Source organism: Aulonocara sp. 'chitande type north' Nkhata Bay, linkage group LG18, assembly GCF_057382095.1.
Source record: "Aulonocara sp. 'chitande type north' Nkhata Bay isolate Kocher_YH1m ecotype deep benthic linkage group LG18, A_spYH_male_GT1.1, whole genome shotgun sequence".
NCBI classification, from domain to species: domain Eukaryota; kingdom Metazoa; phylum Chordata; class Actinopteri; order Cichliformes; family Cichlidae; genus Aulonocara; species Aulonocara sp. 'chitande type north' Nkhata Bay.
The window spans coordinates 40,238,636-40,261,980 of NC_141361.1; the positions used below are offsets into that span (position 1 = coordinate 40,238,636).

The 23,345-nt window shown below is 44.0% G+C and overlaps 1 protein-coding gene across 1 annotated transcript in view; it reads right to left on the reverse strand.

Annotated features, from left to right (window-relative positions):
• LOC147309198 (cadherin-6-like) overlaps window positions 1-23,345 on the reverse strand; it is a 71,057-nt gene that overhangs the window by 26,434 nt on the left and 21,278 nt on the right. Inside the window, exons 3-7 of the mRNA XM_086273607.1 lie at window positions 18,206-18,500; window positions 18,012-18,131; window positions 14,221-14,394; window positions 13,206-13,393; window positions 12,342-12,592 (exon numbers count right to left, since the gene is read on the reverse strand). Coding sequence (XP_086129733.1) covers window positions 12,342-12,592; window positions 13,206-13,393; window positions 14,221-14,394; window positions 18,012-18,131; window positions 18,206-18,500 — 1,028 coding nt within the window. The remainder of the gene's footprint in view (window positions 1-12,341; window positions 12,593-13,205; window positions 13,394-14,220; window positions 14,395-18,011; window positions 18,132-18,205; window positions 18,501-23,345) is intronic.

The following is a 23,345-nucleotide window of genomic DNA, read 5'->3' on the forward strand; positions in this document are numbered from 1 at the left end:
ACTGGGAAGAATAAGATAAAATATATAAATTAAAGTTGAAAATAAAATAACTGTACAACAAAATACACAATATAGAACTATATAAGAATGTATGAAGAAATATAAATAAATATATACACAATAACAGCAGCTGTACAAGTATTAACCGGAAATGAAGAATATAGTGACCAGTGTTGTGCAAAAACAATGTCCAGAAAGTCCAGTGTGTGTAAGAACTGTATGTGTGGGTCAGTACTGTGTGGTGGTGTGATTGAGAGACCGTATCGCCTGCGGGAACCCCCCCGACCGGTGGTTAACTACCTCAGTGGCCTCGCTCCCTTGATGGGCGAGTCTTCCCTCTAGTCCCCGGACTCTGCTTCCCACACTGAAGGTGTGTCAGTGGGGTTAAGTCTTTTATCCACTGCCTGACTATATCCTCAGCTGAAGTCACCAGCAGCCCACTTCCACTGTACACTGTGTCACTGGAGCACTGCTTTCCGCTCATCAGTCTCCTGACGATTTGCTAAAAATATTTCAAGGCTATCTAAAATTCTTGTTCCACAGTCTGACTGAACTCTTCCCACACCTGGGTTTTTGTTTCGGGTACCGCCCAAGTCGGGTTCCACTTGACCTGTAGGTACCTATCAGCTGCCTCCGAAGTCCCACAAGCTAATCCAGCCCAATGACTCCTCCTTCAGCTTGACGGCTCTCTTCACCTCTGTTGTCCTGTGATGTCTGGCTTGGGGATTACCACCATGACAGGCACAGTCCCCATTCAGAGTCCTCAGCCTCCCTCAGGTGCAGTCAAAGGCCTGCCAGACTTTCCCAGCACACCCTCACTTTATGTTTGCGTGTGCCGGGTCTGTCCAGAATCTTCCCCCTTCCCCTGATCCAACTCACCACCAAGTGGTGATCAGTTGACAGCTCAGGCACTCTCTTTACTCAGCTGTCCATAATTCATGGCCCCAGATCTGATGATACGATTATAAATTTGATCATTGATCTGTATTCTCGTACATGCTGTCGCTTTGTACACACTGTGGTTTGCCCACTCTTGTCTGTCGCCTCTCACTGTGGGCAACTTCATACTGGAACAGAGTCTGGTTCCAGAGACAAGCCATGTGTTGAGGTGTGTCCGACTATATCTAGCCATTATCTCTCGAACTCAGACACTACCCAGCATTGATAGATGGGAATCGGGCAGCACTGGCTGCCACCCAAACCCTATAGATCAGTGGTTCTTAACCTGGGTTCGATCGAACCCTAGGGGTTCGGTGAGTCGGTCTCAGGGGTTCGGCAGAGCCTCCACTGCAGAGGTCGCAGAGGTCCAGCCACGCCCGAATTATCTTGTAAATTTGTGATGACACGCCCCCTTCTGGCCATCACTGGCTGCAGACGATCATGCTACACTGCTTGGCCAATCAGGCCTGCGGGGAATGTAGCGCGCGCAGTAGTCAACATGTGAATGTCGTGGTAGTACTTCGCGTGATTTTTTTTTTAACATTTTAATCCATACTAACTATGTCGGGCAAAAAAAGAAAGTGGTTGGACGAATATGTACAATATGGGAGTGAGCGTCCTATCTGCATGATTTGCAACGCCAAGTTGAGCAACTCTAGTCTCGCACCGGCAAAACTAAAGGAACACTTCTTGAAGCTGCATGGAGACGGGGAATACAAGAACACAACACTTGCTGAATTCAAGGTGAAGAGAGCCAGATTCGATGAAAGGCCCACTCTGCCTGCTCTTGGATTTGTACCCGTTAACAAACCGATCCTCACAGCATCGTACGAAGTTGCTTACCTGATCGCAAAGCAGGGCAAGCCACACACCATTGGTGAAACCAGCCGCGTTAAAGATGGCAAATCTGATACTCGGAACAGCGGCCGAAGGTAAATTATCACAAATTCCTCTTTCAAATGACACCATCAGCGACAGAATAGAAGACATGAGTAAAGACATCTTGGCTCAAGTAGTCGCCGATCTGATTTCAAGCCCGGCAAAATTCAGCCTTCAGCTCGATGAGAGCACAGACGTTGCTAATCTAAGCCAGTTTACTGTTTTTGTGCGCTATGTGAAAGATGACGTGATAAAAGAAGATTTTTTATTTTGTAAGCCTCTTACAACAACAACTAAGGCAGCCGATGTGAAGAAGCTTGTGGATGACTTCTTCGGAGACAACAATCTTTCATGGGACATGGTTTCTGCAGTTTGTACAGACGGAGCTCCCGTCATGCTGGGAAGAAACTCTGGTTTTGGTGCGCTAGTAAAAGCCGATGCACCACACATCATTGTGACTCATTGTATTTTGCACAGGCATGCATTGGCAACAAAAACCTTGCCTCCAAAAATGGCAGAAGTATTAAAAACCGTGGTGGAATGTGTGAACTATGTGCGAAATAGTGCTCTGAGGCACCGCATCTTCAGTGAGCTGTGTAAAGAAATGGGCTCTGAATTCGAGGTACTTCTGTACCATTCTAATGTTCGGTGGTTATCCCGGGGACAGGTGCTGAATCGTGTTTTTGCCATGCGTGTGGAATTAGCCCTGTTTTTGCAAGAGCACCAACACTGTCATGCAGATTGCTTCAAAAATCCTGAGTTCATTCTCATTTTAGCGTACATGGCTGATATATTCGCAGCTCTCAATCATCTCAATCAGCAGATGCAGGGTGGTGGAGTCAATGTCATAGAAGCAGAAGAACACCTGAAGGCTTTTCAAAAAAAGCTAACGTTATGGAAACGACGAACAGAGAACAACAACTTTGCAAACTTCCCCCTTCTGGACAACTGTGTAAGTAAGGTCGAAGATGTGTCTGGAATCGGAGATGTTTCTGTATCCACGGAACTGAAGCAAACAATTGCAACGCACTTAGATGAGCTTGCAAAGTCTCTCGACAGATATTTCCCTACAAGAGAGTCATATCCAGCATGGGTGAGACAGACGTTCACGTTTGCCGTTGAGACAGCAGATGTCAATGATGAATACCTTGACGAAATCATTGAAATTCAGCAGAGCCAGGTTCAACAGCAACTCTTCAGAACAACAACACTCTCAACGTTTTGGTGTCGACAAATGGACAAGTATCCAATTATTGCTAAGAAAGCCCTGGATTTTTTTTATACCATTTGTTACAACATATCTTTGCGAGCAATCCTTTTCGACGATGCTGGACATAAAAACGAAGAAAAGGAACAGACTTTTCTGTGAAAATGACATGAGACTGGCACTTGCCAAGGTGAAGCCACGCATATCTGAACTGGTCTCTCAAAGGCAACAGCAGAAGTCACACTGATTTGCAGGTATGTAATTTGTTGTAAGTTCATGCATTGTGTTGGTTTTGTTCTTTGAACAAGGTGATGTTCATGTACGGCTCATTTTGTGCACCAGTAAAAAAACATATCTATGTCTTGAATTTGAAAAAAAAAATAAAAAATTCACTAAAGAGGGGTTCGGTGAATGCGCATATGAAACTGGTGGGGTTCGGTACCTCCAACAAGGTTAAGAACCACTGCTATAGATAAAATAAGACCAAGGGACCAGTGTACCCTACCCTGGGATAGGGTTACCCCACCCTGGAGGAGGAAGCTGGAGAGGGACAATGTCTGGTAGCTGGGTCTTAATGCCAGGAGCCTACAGAAGGAGCAACATGAGCCCTCCTGTAGACCACTGCTTGCAGGAGGCATCGTGGGAGTCAGTTGTATTTTGTGTGTGTGTGTCAAAAAGATAACTTTCTAACGTCGTAAAACGTTCCGGGTGGTTGTTTAAGTGTTTAAGTTCTGGTAGCTGTGCAGCGTATATGAAAGGGAGGAATGGGATCTCTAAATTCACTCGCTGGGCCCACTTCCTCATTTGAGGTTTGACAGCATTTTAGTAGGTAAAGGTGAAGCTTGGACATGAATTGAGCTGCAGTTTGGGGAAGGCCTTGAAGGGGACTGGCGACGGCTCCCAGGCCTGGAAGATCCTCATGCACTAAATAGAAATGAAGAAGTTAAAGAATTGAGAACAAGGAGGGAGGGAGGGGCACGTAAACAAGAATGATCAGCTTGCAGAACTGGAGGAACCTATATAGATGACAACAGGAAGGAGCGTGTTTGGAGGCGTGGTCCTGCTCCTGAAATTCTGATACATAATCTCCAAAACAAATAAATCAGGCTCTTCAGAAGCACATATCACATGCTGGAGACCAGCTTATGGACTTTGTATAGTCTGTACGACTGTTTTGCCAGGAATACATAAAGGTATTACAGAAAGTTTATATTTAGAAATGTAATTGATTGAATTTGACTGAAAAAGACACAAAGCTGGAGTTATTCTGTCGTAACGCTGCACAGCTGCCTCTTCTCCTCTCATTCTCTCCCTCTCTCTCCCGTTTCTACTTCAATCATGAAACTGATCAGTGATCAGCTGATCGGCTTTTCTCTCTTGTTTATTTATCGCCCACTTTGCGCCAGAAAGAGGAAACCAGCGGATGTCGCGCTAAACAACAGCAGCACGTTTAAGCTTGATCAGCTGTTGTTAGAATGTATTTAATATTAATTTCTAGTATCAGCTGATGTTTGCTGGAGCCACAGCTGTAAAACTGCTGGTCATGATGTCGGTTTGGATATGTGGTGAGAGGGAAACATGAAGATGAAACCAGGAGATGTCCTTACTGAACCATCAGAGCTGAACAGGTGATGGAGAAACAGGTTTACCTTTTAGGTGACATGAATGAGTTGAAGTTATGAACTGTTTCTGAGAGACAAATAACACCAGGATCCTTTTCTAAGTAGCTGACAGCTGGTAACTGTGCAGGGGCGGATCTAGTTCTGCCAGGGGGGCAGGTAGGGCATTAACAGGGAGAGGGGGGCACAAAGAAATACTTTTCTTTCTTAGTCTCATTTAAAATGCTTTTAATAAATAATTATCTGAATCTTACAACCAAAGTTTTTCTCTGATGTAAAATGTATAGAAATCATACACATACCAAAAAGACTCTACATCACTGTCACAACAGCGTTTTCATTCAAAGGCTTTATGGCTTTAATACCTGGGGGGCCGGTCTCTCGTCAAAATGCCCGGGCTGTTTTTTTGTCCCAGTCCAGCCCTGGGCGCGACACGCAGTGAGTTAATCTGAGAAGGTGCATTAAAAAATAAATGGCCGGGCCAGCGGTGCACATCGCACATTAGCTCGCATAGACACATTAGTTGTGCCTCTTCTTAATGACAGTATCTTAGCTAACAACCCCAACTACCAGATTCAACTTGTAATTGGCTAAAAATAACTTCGCCTACCGGTGAGAGGGACGTTGCTAGCTGGCAGGAACTGTCCGCTCAGCGCAGCATCAGCACTACGGAAATGCACGGATACATCCATAGATCGAGACAGAATTTACACTCTGTGGGGTCAAAGTTTGCAGAACTACAGACGCAGCTGGAATCCACAGCTGTGTGTGTGTTCATGGAGCTGCATGTTCACCTGCTGGACATCACTACCTGACAGGTTTAACTGTCTTCAGAACATTGCAGAGGCCTTATTGACAGTGTTTGGCGCTACATGTCTGTGTGAGCAGATTTTCTCTCACATGAGTCCTCAGGTCTGAATGCTGGACACTGGGAGACCTGTGTGTCTGAGTGGGAGACCAGAGATCACATTAACATGTGTGTCTCTGTATTAACAAACATGCCGTATTGGCCCAGTTTATTTTTCTTATCATTGTTGTGAGGAGACCATAAACAGCATTTGGATTTTCTGTTGTTCAGTTCATTTGCTGTTATGGATAAAAAGTCTTTTTTTGTTTCCAAACAGCTGATAACTATTCGCTGACAGCTGCCAACATCTGTGAACAAATATAATTCTATAAAGTTGTTCTATATAGGCAAGGCAAGGCAAGTTTATTTGTATAGCACAATTCAACAACAAGGTGATTCAAAGTGCTTTACAGAGACATTAGAAACAAGAACAAATAAAAAGCATGATTTAAAATTGATTAAAACAAGCAAATAAACTAACTAACTAATTAACAAACAAACAAACAAACAAACAAACAAACAACAGTATATAAAATCAAAACAGATAAAATCAGTAGTTAAATGTAAGTTTTGAAATTTAAGCTTAAAGTGTGGATTTGGTGCTTTATTCAAATGCAGCTGAGAACAGGTGAGTCTTCAACCTGGATTTAAATAAAGTGAGTGTTTCAGCTGATCTGAGGCTTTCTGGGAGTTTGTTCCAGATATAAGGAGCATAAAAGCTGAATGCAGCTTCTCCGTGTCTGGTTCTGACTCTGGGAACTGATAAAAGACCGGATCCAGATGACCTGAGGGATCTGGATGGTTCATACTGGGTCAGGAGGTCACTGATGTATTTTGGTCCTAAACCATTCAGAGCTTTATAGGCCAGCATCAGAACTTTAAAGTCTATCCTCTGACGGACAGGCAGCCAGTGTAAGGACCTCAGAGCTGGACTGATGTGGTCCACTTTTTTGGTCTTAGTGAGGACTCGAGCAGCAGAGTTCTGAATGAGCTGTAGTTGTCTGACTGATTTTTTAGGTAGACCTGTAAAGATGCTGTTACAGTAATCAAGCCTACTAAAGATGAATGCATGGACTAGTTTTTCCAGGTCCTGTTGAGACATCAGATCTTTTATCCTTGAAATATTCTTGAGGTGATAGTAAGCTGACTTTGTTATTGTCTTAATGTGTTTTCTAAGTTTAGGTCTGCATCCATCACTACACCCAAATTTCTCGCCTGGTTTGTGGTTTTTAGATGTATAGATTGAAGTTCTCTGGTGACCTGTAATCGTTTTTCTTTGGCGCCAAAGACTATTACCTCAGTTTTGTTTTTGTTTAGCTGGAGAAAATTGTGGCACAACCAGTCATTGATTTCCTCAATGCATTTACCAAGAGCCTGTACAGGGCCTCGGTCTCCTGGTGACATTGTGATATATATTTGTGTGTCATCTGCATAGCTGTGATAGTTTATTTTGTTGTTGTTTATAATCTGTGCCAGTGGGAGCATGTAAATGTTAAACAGAAGGGGTCCCAAGATGGAACCTTGGGGAACTCCACATGTGATACTTGTCTGCTCGGATGTGAAGTTACCTATTGATACAAAGTATTTCCTGTTTTCTAAGTATGTTTTGAACCAGTTTAGTACAGTTCCTGAAAGACCTGCCCAGTTCTCCAGTCGTTTGAGTAATATGTTGTGGTCAACTGTATCAAATGCTGCACTGAGATCCAGTAAAACTAGGACTGACATTTTTCCACTGTCTGTATTCAGACATATGTCATTAAACACTTCGGTCAGAGCGGTTTCAGTGCTGTGGTTCTGTCTAAAACCTGACTGGAAGGCATCGTAGCAGTTATTCTGTTTTAAGAAGTAATTGAGCTGTTGAGAAACTGCTTTTTCAATGATCTTACTTAAAAACGGGAGATTTGAGATCGGCCTGTAGTTGTTCATTTGTGTCTTGTCAAGATTGTCCTTTTTCAGTATAGGTTTGATTACAGCAGTTTTTAGTGATTCTGGAAACACACCTGATAATAAAGAAAAGTTGACGATCTGTAACAGGTCTGACTCTAAAGTCTTTGAGACCTTTTTGAAAAAACTTGTTGGCAGGACATCTAAACAGCAGGAGGAGGAGTTCAGTTGACCTAAGATGTCCTCCAGGTCTTTGCTGTTAATAGGTTGAAACTGTTTCATGGTGTTTAAACAGTTTTTCGGTGGACACAGTACATATCCTGGATCTGCTGTTGATGTACCAATTGCTTGTCTAATGTTTTGGATTTTTTCAGTGAAGAATTTGGCAAAGTCATTGCAGGCCATGGTTGAATGAAGTTCAGCTGCCACTGACACAGGAGGGTTTGTTAGCCTGTCGACTGTAGAAAATAAGACCCGAGCATTATGGCTGTTTTTAGTGATGATGTCAGAGAAGTAGGACCTCCTTGCACTCCTCAGTTGTAAATTATAATTGTGAAGTTTCTCTTTATAAATGTCATAATGAACCTGGAGGTTTGTTTTTCTCCATCTGCGCTCAGCTTTCCTACACTCTCTTTTTTCATTTTTCACCAGTGTGGAGTTTCTCCATGGAGACTTTTTCCTTCCAGAGATAACCTTCACCTTAATGGGAGCAATAGTGTCCATTACATTTAACATGTTAGCATTGAAGCTATTGACGAGCTCATTGACTGACCCTCTGGACAGGTCAGGTGTTAATGGGAAGACCTGGTTAAAAATTGCACTACTGTGTTCAGTTATACACCGTTTTGTGATCACTGCTGTTGATATATTTGTGTGGGCTGAGATTTTACTTTCAAAGAAAACACAGTAATGATCAGACAGGCCCACATCAGACACAGTAACCTTTGAAATGCTCAGGCCTTTGGAGATCAGTAGGTCAAGAGTGTGTCCTCTATTATGTGTGGCCTCTGTTACATGCTGAGTCAGCCCAAAGTTGCCCAGAGTGTTACTCAGGTCTTTAGTCCCTTTGTCCTGAGGGTTGTCCACATGGATGTTAAAATCCCCAACAATAATTACACAGTCGAAATCAACACAGATCACAGACAGCAGTTCACTGAGGTCATTAAAAAAGTCTGTGCAGTATTTGGGAGGCCTGGAAACATTAAGAAACACAACTTTGGATGGGGCCTTCAGCTGTAAAGCCACATATTCAAAAGACTGAAAACTTCCAGGAGATAGCTGCTTACATTGAAATGATTCATTAAATAAGACAGCAACCCCCCCTCCTCTCCTGCTCGCCCTGACCTCACTGATAAAACTGTAGTTAGGAGGGGTCGTCTCGATGAGAACAGCTCCACTGTTACTTTGGTCCAACCAAGTTTCAGTTAAAAACATAAAATCAAGGCTGTGCTCAGTGATTAAATCATTAATTAAAAATGTTTTCCCAGCTAGAGATCTAATGTTTAATAAAGCCAACTTAAGTGTTTTAGAGGTATTACTTGTCCCCTCGTGTTTGGGAGCAGTCTGTGGCACACAAGGTATGTTTACTATGTTTAAAGATCTTTTAGAGTGCAGCTCTCTGTGTTTTGACCAGGCCACATGTCTCCTGTCACCTAAAAGTACAGAAATTTTAAAACCTTCTAGTAAACAGGATCCCAGCTTCTCCTGGGAAAAGTCACCACTGCCATAATCCTCACAGCCCGGACCCTTCACACATCACGCATCAGACTGTGGAGACAGGGCATGAAGAGGAACTAAGGGGGGCGAGGCTGGGCAATGTGACTTCGATTGCTCTGTTGAGGGTGGGGCTCGATGGCGAACCTTTGGCCGCTCTGGTGGGGGGTTTATGGGGGACAAAAAGGGATTGGGACGGGGGGTAGATCTGAGCCCAGCATTGACCCGCTCCATCATCTCCTCAGTGAATTTCAGGTGTGGGGAGGAGGGAGAAAGGGAGGGGGAGGAGGGTGATGGCCTGTCAGGGGTTTGGGGGACTGGGGAAGGTCGTGGTCCCTTGTCCTGGTCGTTGGTGTTGTTGAGAGAGTTGGAGGCAAATAGGGACCCCTCTTCTTGCCTTAGATGTCTCTCCTTTCTGAGGCTCTTCCTCAGATGCCATGGATGTCTCTCCTTTCTGAGGCTCTTCCCGGGTGGGGGCAGATGGAGCTCCTCCTCAAGGTTTCTGCTGGGCTTTGTCTGTTCTTGGAGTACTGTTTGTTCCTCTTTATGAGATAACTCCTCGTTTATCTCAGCCTTGGCACCAAGCACGGATGGATGACGTATGAAATAAAACAAGTTGGAGGTGAACAGTTTCACCCCTGACTTGTTAAAATTAAATCCATTTGCTTTGAACAGATGCCTGCGTTCCCAAAAAATATTAAAGTTGTCGATAAAATGCACTGAGTGGTCAGCACATGCTGATATAAGCCATTTATTCAGTGTAAACAACCTGCTGAATCTCTCGTCTCCTCCTCTGACCGGCGGTACAGGTCCACTGATGAATACAGCTGCATTCAGAGAGTTTACAGTGTTTAATAATCCAGTAAAGTCCCGTTTCAGAACCTCCGACTGTTGTTTGGACACATCGTTTGACCCTGTATGCAGAACAATGTTTGTCACAGTTGGATATTCATCTGCAATTTGAAGAATTCTCTCCTTCAGGTTGTTGACCATATCGTTAGGAAAGCAGAGGACTTTAGTGTTCTTACCGCACATCCTTTGTACATCCTTTACAGCAGAGTCACCCACAATCAGAGTTTCAGGCCTAGCCTTTAGCTTTCCCTGTGGCCTTTCACTTTTCAACAGATTTTCAGACCTTATTTTGCTGCTTTTAGATGGATGGTTGTCCGATATAGATCCAGGGTCCTTTGATAGTGGAGCAAATCTGTTCTGCAGTTTCACATTCAGTTGTTTTGGAGGTTTGTTGTTAACCTTCCTATTCACGGTTGTCCAGTCCTGTTTCCTCCCGTATACAGGGGTAGAAGAGCTTCTCTGTCTCGTAGGAAGTGAAGGCCAGTCGGTTTCAGAGATTTCAGCTCGCTGTGCCCTGCCTGTGATACGTCCTCCCCCTTCCAGGAGACATGATTTATGTCTTGGTTTTGCACCAAGACAGTCTAAGGGGGGATTATCACTTGAGGATTTATAATAGTGCACAGAGTCTACTTTCTTGGTCATGTTATCTGTGCTCCTTAGCTGTGTACTAGCTTGCTCATCGCCATTGTTTTGAATCAAAGGCAAGGTTGTTTCATTTCCACACAGTCCATTTACCTCCACGTTTACTTCTAAGCGATGAATTTTTGTCTCCAGTACTGCAATCTTCTGCAGGAGGCTGTGGTAGTCATCTGTGGAGAGGGAAGGCATCTTGTTGCTAGTTAGCCTAGCGGTTAGCACCTTTCTAGGCTATTGAGGCTGCTCGGTGCCCAGACGCTGTAATCAGGCTTCAGCTGTGTCTAGGCCACAGACACACGGAGCGCTGAGGACAAGGTAACCATAAAATGTTGCTGTTTCTGTTAAGAACACTCTAGTCCTAATGATCTACAAGTGTCCAGAAGTTATCGCAGGTAAGCTCACACGGAAAAAAGGGACAAAATCAGCATAAAAATCAATAAAAATCAATATAAGAAGCAAAGCATTCAAGAGCAAAGAGATGAAGCGTGTGTGTAACTGTTAACATAGAGCGTTATTCAATTTATTGCTAATGCAATCAGTAGTTGCATTAGTAAATTTTACATGCACTCGTCATCAGAAAGGTTGCCGACCCCTGCTGTAGGGCGAAGGACACACACACCCACACACATGTTTGAAAACATCCTGACACAAAGTTTGACATCTTGCTTTGGATGGTTAAGACTGCCAGGAGGATTGTTGGTGCCCCTCTCTCGTCTCTGGAGATCTACAAACAGGGCTGCATACGCAGAGCTACCTCCATCATCAGAGACTCCCACCACCCCTCTCATGGCCTGTTCTCCCTCCTGCTGTCTGGCAAGAGGTACAAGAGCACCCCTCCCCACCCACTCAGCTATTCACACAGCTATATACACACTATTTGATCTAATGATCCTCTTCTATGAAAGGACTGCTGCCACCTGAATGAGTGTGACTGCTTAGACCTGAGCTCGTTTTAGAATTTAGATTACGAATCGATGTTATTTATCCTTATTATTACTGCGATTTATCATTGACTTTTAAAAAAAATTGTATTGGTTACTGTAGAGGCTGGTGAGAAACAGTATTTCGTTTCAGTCAGAGTATTTTTTGAAATAACATACGAAATGACAATAAACCTTTCGATTGATTGATTTGATTATCTTTGTGAGAAATGTTCATGCATTTTCAAGCTTCTTTCCCTTAAATTTAATCATCACAGCAGGTTTCAAACTCTTATCCAAAACCTGAACTTTATGCTAATTTTACCATAAATGCAACTTGCATTGGGTCTGGGGAGGCTGTAGCTCAAGAGGTAGAGCAGGTCATCTGCTGATTGGAAGGTTGGTGGTTCAATTCCTGACTCTTCCAGTCTGCATGCCAAATATCCTTGATACTAACCCCAAGGTTCTCTCGAATGTTGTGGAATATACACTTTTCCTCTCGTGGTTCCGACATCTCTGCCTGAGCTTTGCAATCATAGATATCATATATGATTTCTGTCTAAATACGAGAACAAAAGTACTAAGGCTCTGACATTAAGAAGCATCTTTGTCTATAACACAAAACATAATGGTAGCGTGTGGTAAACTCAGCGACTCATGAACTTAAAACATTAAAGCCCACAAGAAAAAAACGACTGAGCAGAAGTTGTAGTCTGTATAAACACAAGCTGGAGTTTAGCTCTCGAGACCAGTGAGACTTTACAATCTGAAATTCAAAACTGCCATTATATAATTTCCTTTTTTTAGTTGGTGTGGTTGGAGTAGAAAAAGACATTTAGCCTTACTTGACAATGCTGCGAGCTCTGTCGGGGTCCATGGCGCTGACTGAGCCCACCACTGTGCCCACCGCAACATCTTCTTTCACCTCATACAGGTAGCTGGCTTTTTTAAACACAGGCGGCTCATCCACATCATCCACGGCCAACCGAACCGTAGCCACGTCTTTTGGGCCTGAGGACACGAAGCGAACATATTCCTGGGTGTTCTGGACCTGGATCTCGATCGTGTATGATGGTTTCTTCTCATAATCCAAAGGCTGCAAAGGCAAAGAGAGAACGACTGCTTTCAGTAAAGATGTCTGGAAACATAAAGCCAGCCTGAACAATGGCAATCATCAATGTCCACTGAGGCCAACAAATGCATGTAGACAGATAAATGAGACAACAGCTTGAAAGATACATACATACATACATATAGTGTATACAAGTGTGGCATGGTCATGTAAAGTATCTGTAACAGCAGCTGGTGCTGTCAGGTTGCTGTGGTGATAGTGGGTCAGAGGTTTGTCACTAAAACAGTTTGTATCAATGTTGACACACACTCTCTGTGAGGACACATTTCTACAACACGGCATGGCTTTGTATTTTTAACAGCATATGTAAAACAGACTTAGTTAGCAGGATCCTTAGGAGCTGAAAGTGTGAGCTCTGATCAATTCATTTCAAGCCAACCAGTGATGTGAGAAAAATATCAATACAAAATAAGAAGCCAGTATTATCTGAAGGTGGCCAAAGCTATGGATAGTTTGACTCATGCTTTTTCAGTACACAGCGACTCAAGAACGTTTTCTTTTGGTCTCTATTATAACATCATTTGACCCCCAACGCTTCAAGTCCCGTTTTTAATGTTTACTGGTTAGTTGCTCTCACCTTTCTGACAGTGACGAGTCCTTCTTGTGTTTCTTTGTCAGTGGAAATGTCAAACATTTCCATCCCGTCACCGCTGATGATGGTGAAGTCCATCTCAGTGTTCTTTCCAATGTCTTTATCAGTGGCCTGAATTCTCCCAACGACAGAGCCGGACGTGGACGATTCAGGAACTCTGAACTGGTATATACCTGGAAACAGTCAGCTCCGTCACATCGGTGGGACTCACTCTGGTGACGGAGGTGTCTGGGGTTTTCTAGTTTTTGTTTTAACTCCCAATTATATTCAATTTGTCAATTGATATGAATGTTTTTGGACAGAATTATGGCTGCAGAATAATTCTCTCAATTGTGCAGGACAAAAACATGTCACAGGGGGCGATAGAGTACCAAACCCTGGGGAAGAATTAAGATCTGATAAAGGGATTCACGGGATTCTTAAAAGGCTTTAAACAAGATACAGACAGCTGACAACATTAAAGAAAAACCTGAATGCATGCTAAAGCATATAGTTAGGGCTGGACCAGGTGACCCTGAATCCGCCCTTAGTTACGCTGCACTAGGTGTAGGCTGCTGGGGATTCCCAAGATGCACTGGGTGTTTCTTCTTCAATCAACTTTTTCACTCACTATGTGTTCATACACCACTCTGCATTTAATTATTAGTTATTATTAATATCTGGATCTCTCCACAGCGTGTCTTTGTCCATCCTCACCCCAACCAATGATGGCCCCTCCCTGATTCTGGCTCTGCTGGAGGTTTCTTCCTGTTTAAAGGACGTTTATTTCGATCCCGCTGTCACCAAAGTGCTTGCTCAAAGGATGTCATATGATTGTTGGGGTTTTCTCTCTTTTCTTTGTATTGTTTCCTTGTATTATTTTCCTTTCCCTTACAATATAAAGAGCCTTGAGAAAGCTGTTGTTGCTGATTAGAAATAAAACTGAACTGAGTATAATTAATAGCTGTGTGTGTTTCATCACTCGTATACACTCTGTGCTTCGTCTGTGCTGCTGTCTTACTCTGAGTGAAGTGGGGAGGGTTGTCGTTGACGTCAGTGAGAGTGATTTTAACCACAGTGCTCCCAGTGAGGCCTCCTCTCTGTCCACCCATGTCCTTGGCTTCGATCACCACCTGGTAGTGCTCCCTCTGCTCACGGTCCATGTCACCAGGACCCAGGGCTGTCCGGATCACACCTGAACAAAAAACAAAACTGTAATCTAAATTCATGTTCAGTCATTTTGTTTTTCATCATCGTGCTGACGTGTTGCTGGTGTGAATTAATATGCACGTCTTCAGATGTAATATGGCTTTATTTTCATTCCTGTTTTGGGTGGAGGAGAAACAAACCAACCATCTGTGGCACAACAATTTTCCTTTGGTCATGATCTGAGTTTTTAGGATATTTGGGGTTTTTTTGATTGATTTTCTATTATAGTTCTATGTTCCCTGTTCTATGGGTCTTTAGGCACATGTTTGAGCTCCACAAGCATTGTCCCTGTTAAGTGGTCTTGATTTCAGTGTTTCTTTCCTGTTTTATTTTGACACTTCCTTGCCCTGTATGCATTATGTTCAGTTTTGCTTCTTCTGTCTTGTTACTCCTGATTTGTCCCTGCTGTGTTCACAGTTGTGTCCACTTCACTCTCCTGTGTATTTATTGTCTCAGTCTTCCCGTGTGCATTGTGTGTTCTGTGGTCACGTGCTAGAGCCTAGTCTATGAGTTAACGGTTTTGAGTCTCACCTAAGCTATTTTGTCTTATGCATTTTGATTCCTTAAGTTCAGTAATAAAGTTATATTTAAGTTTATGCTTGTGTGTTTGGGTCTCACCCTGTCTGCCACACTGCGAAACCTGACACCTTTTTTTAAGTCAATAGACAATTAGTTAGAGCTGAAATCAATCATATTACAGGACTTATTATCTGACAAGTTCTCTAAACCCAGCTTTAAATCTTTTAAGCTGACATCTGGATTTACAGAAACATCAGTGTACACGGGTCAAAACAGGAAGTTGTTTACTGGAGATCTACAAAGTTTAAGATTAATGTCACCAGTTCTATATGTGGGAAAAAGTGAGACATTTAGCCTCAATTCTTCGTAATGACCAGCAGGGGACTCCTGTGGCTGCATCCACATGTGCATTAGGGTACGCTTGACTGTGGGACCATATCGGTGTATTCCTCGGTTTTATAGTCATATCCATCACATTTTTTATGTTTGCCTACAGAAAGCTAAAATGGGGACCCATAAAATGGTCAGCTTCAAGACTTTAAACTGGCACTAAGGTGATGTGATAGTGACAAAGTTCACCTTTAATCTGTGGCACTTTGAAACACGATCTTTTGATTTTTCGTCAGGTTTTTGGCTCTCAGTGTTGTACTAGTACAGTGTCAGAGATTTACAGTTAACAAACAGTCAGGTGAGTAAACAACACTGAGACACTTGAGATTGATAACGTGCGGCACGGGTGAATCTCAGACAGAGAGACACCCCGAACTGCAGTATTCGTCAGTACAGTGAGTGTGTTTGATGGTTAAAGTTAAAGCTGTGAACACTACCTTATTAGACTAATACTGAAATGAGTCTTCCTCTTTGGTTAAAGTCTCTTACCTGAATATGTCACACTGTAAGCTTGCTAGCATACTCATTATAGCTAAACTGGTACTGCAGTGTTCCAGTGCACATTTTCCATCTTTAAATGGAAACGATAAAATCATATATGTAACTGTCGTCTTTATCTGATGTGGGAGGCACAAAAACGTGCAAAGAGAAGTTGCACTGAGTTTTCAATGGTAGTTCTTTTTTTATTTTTACTGAAAAAAAAGATGTATTGTCTAAATTTATGATATGAAGCTGCAACAAACACGCTCATCATAAGCTCCCTGAGAACCTTTTGATTCACACTGTGAAGAACATCCTAGAAAGAGAAGAAAATAACGACCACATCCAGACTATGATTCCTGTACCATTCATTTAACAAAACACACGATGTGTTCATTTGGACTGTTTGTGTTATCTGCAGCTGTCCACGTTTGTGCCTACAGAAAGCAAAAGAATCACCTGAGCACTTTTTATTCCTGTTATTGAGTGTTAGCACATGTTTATATTATGATATGGAAAATAATGATGAGGAAACCAGAGAAGAAAATTGATCAGCTTAGATCAGGTTTAAATGTTATTTCACTCATTTATATCTGAACACTTTACAGAAATGATTTGTTATTGTGGTCTAAACAAGTAATGTAATATGTCATTGTTCCTAAAATCTAAGTCTGTCCATAAATATTGATCTGTGCACCTGTTGTGTGGGTTTTGATGCTCCAATAATTCTACTAAAATGATTCTGATGACTCTTCTGTAGACATGTTGCTCATTAGTGACTTTTTGACATTTAGCACATTTTCATTCTCCACATTCTGTCACTTAAGACTGATTTTGAACCATTATGTTGAATTTATGAGGATATAAAGTATCAGTATTTGGACATGACCCGCACCCACCCACTCACTCATCTTAATTGTGATGGCAGCTCTTTTTACACAGCTCGTGTCCACAGCTAAGACGACATGTGGCATGTCTGTGTAAAGCTTGTATAATGTCAGAGCTCGTGAAGAAGGCCCAGAAGACAAATCCCCAAATGTTTTAATGGCCAGTCCACATCTGACAGTCGGGGCAAGTGTGACAGGACTCACATAGTCTATTTATATCTCTCTGAATCACAACAGTCACCTCACTGCACTTTACCTTTGAAAAGTAAAAACCCCGCAAATGTATCAGCTTTCTCACATTTATCAGTTCTTACTTACAGACAGGTGAAAGTTACTGATCCCATTATGAAATACACCACAAATGTCTCTAATTAAGAAGTTCTTTAGCTGCATGCTCACATAATAGTGTGCCTGTCACTGCAAATATTTCTTTCTGAGCCTTTTAAGAATTAGCAGGTCGATCCGATCTGCCTTTCCTCTCAGTAACATTGCACAATAGGTGTATATTTTATATCAGACCAAACTTTACAGTGTCGTGCAAGAACCTCATTAAAATGTGCATGTAAGAGTGAAATCCTGTGAAATTAGTCCACGGCTTTGGTTACACACCGTCAGCAGTGTGACATTATGGGATGTGTCCCTCACGTGTCACAGGCATGAGATCAGTTTCATGTGCTACAATTAGCCTATTTAGTTTAGCATTAAAGACTATCTTAAAGGAACACACGGACATTTTATGAAAAGTCGTCCTGCTTCAATTCAAACTTCCTCCTACTTTCCATTTAAATGACCCATTTACGCACTTTTAGTTCTAATTTTGTACGAGTAGTCCACACCAATCTGGAGACGAGGGGAGCTACAGGAAGCCGATAATGATCCTTCCATGTCTGTGTAGGGCCTCAGTCATCCAGGTCATGTTAGTCCAGGGAGCAACTGGACTTCTTTAAGTTTCCAGTCTCATAGGTGAGGAATGTATCGTGAAACTAGGCTGATTGCTGGGTGTGCAGCCAATGTTAACCAATGTTAATGGGTTTCAAGCCTAAGGAGCGAGGCTGCAGGCTATGGCAGCAGCAGGTCCAGTGAATGGACCAGACAACAATTGCAGTGGATTGGTCAGCTCTATAAAAAGGTAAAGGCAGCAACGGCTTTTCCAGTTTGAGTCAATTCTTGAAATACAGTCATCATTCTGATTCATGACGAAGCAGCAAAAGGTTTTGAGAATCTGACTATATGATGTAATAATTTGTTCTCTAAAGACACGTTTTACAAAAAGTTATGCTTTTGTCACGACTGGTATCATCAAGTACTCGATGTCTGTCAAACATACCAGTGTTTGGCTCCACAGAGAAGTATGGGTGTCCTTGACTGATGCTGTAGACCAGTTTGGCACTGTTCCCATACATTGTGTCATCAGCATCTGTAGCTGTCACCTGGGTGACCGATGTACCTGAAAGAGTTGCATTACCACGACTGTTACTGAGAAAACAAAAAGCAGAAAAGTGCAGTGAGAGAGGTCCTTACCAATATCAGACCTCTCAGGAACACTGGCAGTGTACACCTCTTTGCTGAACTTTGGTTCGTTGTCATTGATGTCGTGGAGTTTGATGATGAACTCGGTCTCTGGCTCCAGTTTTTGACCCGTCCACTTGTTGACCACTGTGGCTTTGAGGACATAAAAGGCCTTCTCCTCTCGATCAAGGCGGCGCGTGGCGTGCAGATCGCCGTTATTCTCATCAATGACAAAGATGGTGCCAGCCCCCTCGCCAGAAAGAACGTACTTCACTGAGCCATCGCCATGGTCCTGGTCTGACTGGAGCTGCAGGTGGACATACCCAAGTGAAGAAGTCGTCAACTGATGGTTGAGTTATTTAACATAACAGACAGACACTAGCTGCTCATACAGTCAACTCTTTCCACTTCAGGACACTGAGGTGAGGTTGCATTCCCAATCTACAAAATAATGAAAATAATGAAAGCACATTTTATTTTGAGTGATTTTTTTCTTTATTAAGATCATTTAATACATTTAGTAACAGCTGAACAAAGGATCCTGTCTTCAGTGTTCTACCTATGCCCACAGGTAGAAAGCTTCTTACCTTAAGCAGGTAAAGTAAGCAGGGGTTGAGGTGGGATGTCAAGCTGTTTGCAGAGCCAGCATCACCTGTGAGCAGTTTAGAGTTTCTCACCCTATCAGAGAGTGAGAAAATAGCCCACACCATGTGACCAGCACTGAGACTGGAGAGATTGTAAGAGAGAGACATGGTATCTGAAGAAACCCTCAACTTAAATGAGACAGTTCTCCAAAAGCAAAGATGGTGGGAGATTCCTTGAGAAAAAGCTTTTTACAATCTTTTATTGCTTGCTTTTTTCGTAATATAAGCTTTTCAACATACTCTCTTTCATAATCCTGTCTCTAAAAACATTTCTGCAGATGAAGGAACAAGAAGATAGACAGGTCTGGTGGTAACAGTGACAGGTTTACAAAAGGCAAACAGAGCAAAAGCAGAAAGACCGAGCGTGAACTCCACACCGGGAAGCAAAACAAGAATCTTCTGAAGGCAGACAGTCAGCTGAAAATAAGAGTGTGTTGTGCCTGAAGGAGTACCTTTGCACTCTTACCCACAGCAATAACCCATCTCTCCTGTTTTTCCTCTCTCTCACTTGCCTCTCATCTTTATTTGTAGCTCTTGAGCTGAAGTGGCTCGCTGTCCACCTTTCATCCCCCCATTCCTGCTTTACTGCCTCAGGCCATGTGTTTGGGTGAAGCCTTTGATTAAGAGTATATGACTGTGGGAGTGTGTGTTAGAGAGAGGCAGCTGTGATCATATGTGGTGATATTTATGTGAGGTTTAACCACCTGCTAAATGATGGATTATGATTCTGTATGTGGTAATAAGTTACTTCTTAAAGCATTCACCCACCGCTGAATTTTCTTTAAGGTTCTCCAAGTCTTCTGACATTCACCTCGGTCTACAGTTCACCCCACAGACTTTCAGGGCTTTGTCAGTGACGCTCACCTTGGTGTTCTGGAGGTAGTTCTTAACCAGGAGCAATGTATGTTTTGTGTTGTTGTCATGTTGGAAGACAAAGTGATTTACTTTGTTTTCACATATCATTCTTTCTTCATGAATCCTTCCACTGTGACAAGATTCCCAGTTCAAGACACACTGAAGCATCCCCACAGCACTCCCATCACCGCCTTTCAGTGTGTGTGTTCTTAGGGTTCCTTCTCCAAACATCTGTAGGACCAATAAGCTCTAGTTTCATCTCATCTGACCAAACGACGCACTTCCAGTACGCATAAACTTTCTCCAGGTTGTCCTTAATGTATATGTGTGTGTGTATATATGTGTGTGTGTGTGTGTGTGTGTGTGTGTGTATATATATATATATATATATATATATATATATATATATATATAAAAAACACCCAGCATGCCCCTGCGGGCGGTTTATCCTTCAAGCTCGGGTCCTCTACCAGAGGTCTGGGAGCTTGAGGGTCCTGCGCAGTATCTTAGCTGTTCCCAGGACTGCGCTCTTCTGGACAGAGATCTCCGATGTTATTCCCGGGATCTGCTGGAGCCACTCGCCTAGCTTGGGAGTCACCGCACCTAGTGCTCCGATTACCACGGGGACCACCGTTACCTTCACCCTCCACATCCTCTCGAGCCCTTCTCTGAGCCCTTGGTATTTCTCCAGCTTCTCGTGTTCCTTCTTCCTGATATTGCTGTCATTCGGAACCGCTACATCGATCACTACGGCCGTCTGCTTCTGTTTGTCTACCACCACTATGTCCGGTTGGTTAGCCACCACCATTTTGTCCGTCTGTATCTGGAAGTCCCACAGGATCTTAGCTCGGTCATTCTCCACCACCCTTGGGGGCGTCTCCCATTTTGACCTCGGGACTTCCAGGTTATACTCGGCACAGATGTTCCTGTACACTATGCCGGCCACTTGGTTATGGCGTTCCATGTATGCCTTGCCTGCTAGCATCTTGCACCCTGCTGTTATGTGCTGGATTGTCTCTGGGGCATCTTTACACAGCCTGCACCTGGGGTCTTGCCTGGTGTGATAGACCCCAGCCTCTATGGATCTTGTGCTCAGAGCTTGTTCTTGTGCTGCCATGATTAGTGCCTCTGTGCTGTCTTTCAGTCCAGCTTTGTCCAGCCTCTGGTAGGATTTCTGGATATCAGCCACCTCCTCTATCTGCCGGTGGTACATACCGTGCAGGGGCCTGTCCTTCCATGATGGTTCCTCGTCTCCCTCCTCTTTCTTGGGTTTCTGCTGCCTGAGGTATTCACAGAGCACTCGGTCAGTTGGGGCCATCTTCCCAATGTATTCTTGGATGTTCCTTGTCTCATCCTGGACTGTGGTGCTGACACTCACCAGTCCCCGGCCCCCTTCCTTCCGCTTAGCGTACAGCCTCAGGGTGCTGGACTTGGGGTGAAACCCTCCATGCATGGTAAGGAGCTTTCTTGTCTTTATGTCAGTGGCTTCTATCTCCTCCTTTGGCCAGCCTATTACCCCAGCAGGGTACCTGATCACGGGCAGGGCGTACGTGTTGATGGCCCGGATCTTGTTCTTACCATTCAGCTGACTCCTCAGGACTTGCCTGACCCTCTGCAGGTACTTGGTGGTTGCAGCCTTTCTAGCGGCCTCTTCATGGTTCCCATTTGCCTGCGGGATCCCCAGGTATTTGTAACTGTCCTCTATGTCTGCAATGTTGCCTTCTGGTAGTTCAATCCCCTCAGTTCTGACTACCTTCCCTCTCTTTGTTACCATCCGACTACACTTCTCCAGTCCGAACGACATTCCAATGTCATTGCTGTATAGCCTGGTAGTGTGGATCAGTGAATCGATGTCTCGTTCACTCTTGGCATACAGCTTGATGTCATCCATGTACAGGAGGTGGCTGACAACTGCTCCGTTCCGTAGTCGGTATCCGTAGCCAGTCTTGTTAATGATCTCACTGAGGGGGTTCAGGCCTATGCAGAACAGCAGTGGGGACAGAGCATCTCCTTGGTAGATCCCACACTTGATGGTGACTTGTGCTATGGGCTTGGAGTTGGCCTCTAGTGTTGTACGCCACATCCCCACTGAGTTCCTGATGAAGGCTCTTAGGGTCCCATTGATCTTGTACAATTCTAGGCATTCCAGTATCCAGCTGTGTGGCATTGAGTCATAGGCCTTCTTGTAATCAATCCAGGCAGTGCACAGGTTGGTCAGTCTGGTCTTGCAGTCTCGGCTGACTGTTCTGTCTACCAGTAGCTGGTGTTTTGCGCCTCTGGTATTCTTGCCAATTCCTTTCTGTGTCCCGCTCATGTATTGACCCATGTGCCTGTTCATCTTAGCCGATATGATGCCTGACAGGAGCTTCCATGTAGTACTGAGGCAGGTTATTGGTCGGTAGTTGGAGGGGACCGGTCCCTTCTTGGGGTCCTTGGGGATCAGGACCGTCCGGCCTTCAGTTAGCCATTCCGGGTGTCTCTCGTTAACTAGCAGCTGGTTCATTTGTGCTGCCAGACGCTCGTGGAGTGCAGTCAGCTTCTTCAGCCAGTAGGCATGAACCATGTCGGGCCCTGGTGCTGTCCAACTCTTCATACTGGAGACCCTTTCTTGGATATCTGCCACTGTGATGGTTACTGGACCCTGTTCAGGGAGGTCGCTGTGGTCTGCCCTCAGATCCTCTAGCCACTGAGCATTGCCGTTATGGGTTGCATCCTTCTCCCATATGCTCTTCCAGTATTGCTCCGTCTCCAGCCTTGGTGGTGCTGTTCTCTTATTGTTCCCTTGCCACTGAGAGTACACCTTTGCTGGTTCTGTGGAGAACAGCTGGTTTATTCTCCTGCCTTCTATCTCTCTGGTGTACCTCCTCAAGCGGCTGGCCAAGGCTGTGAGTCTTTTCTTGGCAGTTTCCAAGGCCTCAGGTATGGACAGCTTGCTGTATTTCTTAGGCACCTTATTTGTCGCACCTTTCTGCAACTCCGTTAGTTGGCTAACCTCCCTCCGTGCTACTTTGATCTTGCCCTCTAGCCTCCTTCTCCATGGAGGGTACTGCCCCTTGTCGCTGTTCAACTTGTAGCCAAGCATCTCACTGATCACTGTTGCCGTATTGTAGATCAGCTTGTTAGTGTCGGTAATCGTGGTTGTAGGTATTGCCCGTAGTGCTGCATTAACATCATCTAGCAGACCTTCTGAGGGTACTTCACGTAATCTTGGTAACCGGCTACGGGGGATCCAGGTTTCAAGCTTGGCCATGATCCTATTTTTCAGGTCAGTTCCTCTCGCACTCAACGATCCTTCTCCTATCGCACTTGGGGCTATGTACCCAATCTCGGGTGATGATATCTCCCCCCTGACCTGGCGTCCTGACTCCTCCTTGCCGTAGCATTTGTGTTGTACCTCGTCAATCTCTAGCTGTGAGAGCAGTCCCTTCTTTCGAATGTTGGAACACTGAGCTACTAGTTGTTTCGCCGTCATTGTGGATGTTGGGTATCGAAGAATCCATAGGTCCCTCATCCTATTCATGTAGCCCCTTCCGCCAGGGTTACTTGCGTAGTAGCATTCCAACAATGCCCTGTTTTCGTCTCTTGCCCACCGATGCCTTCTTGTTCCAGTAGCCCACTTTTCGTCAGGGTGCCCTGGTTCCTCAACACCTGAC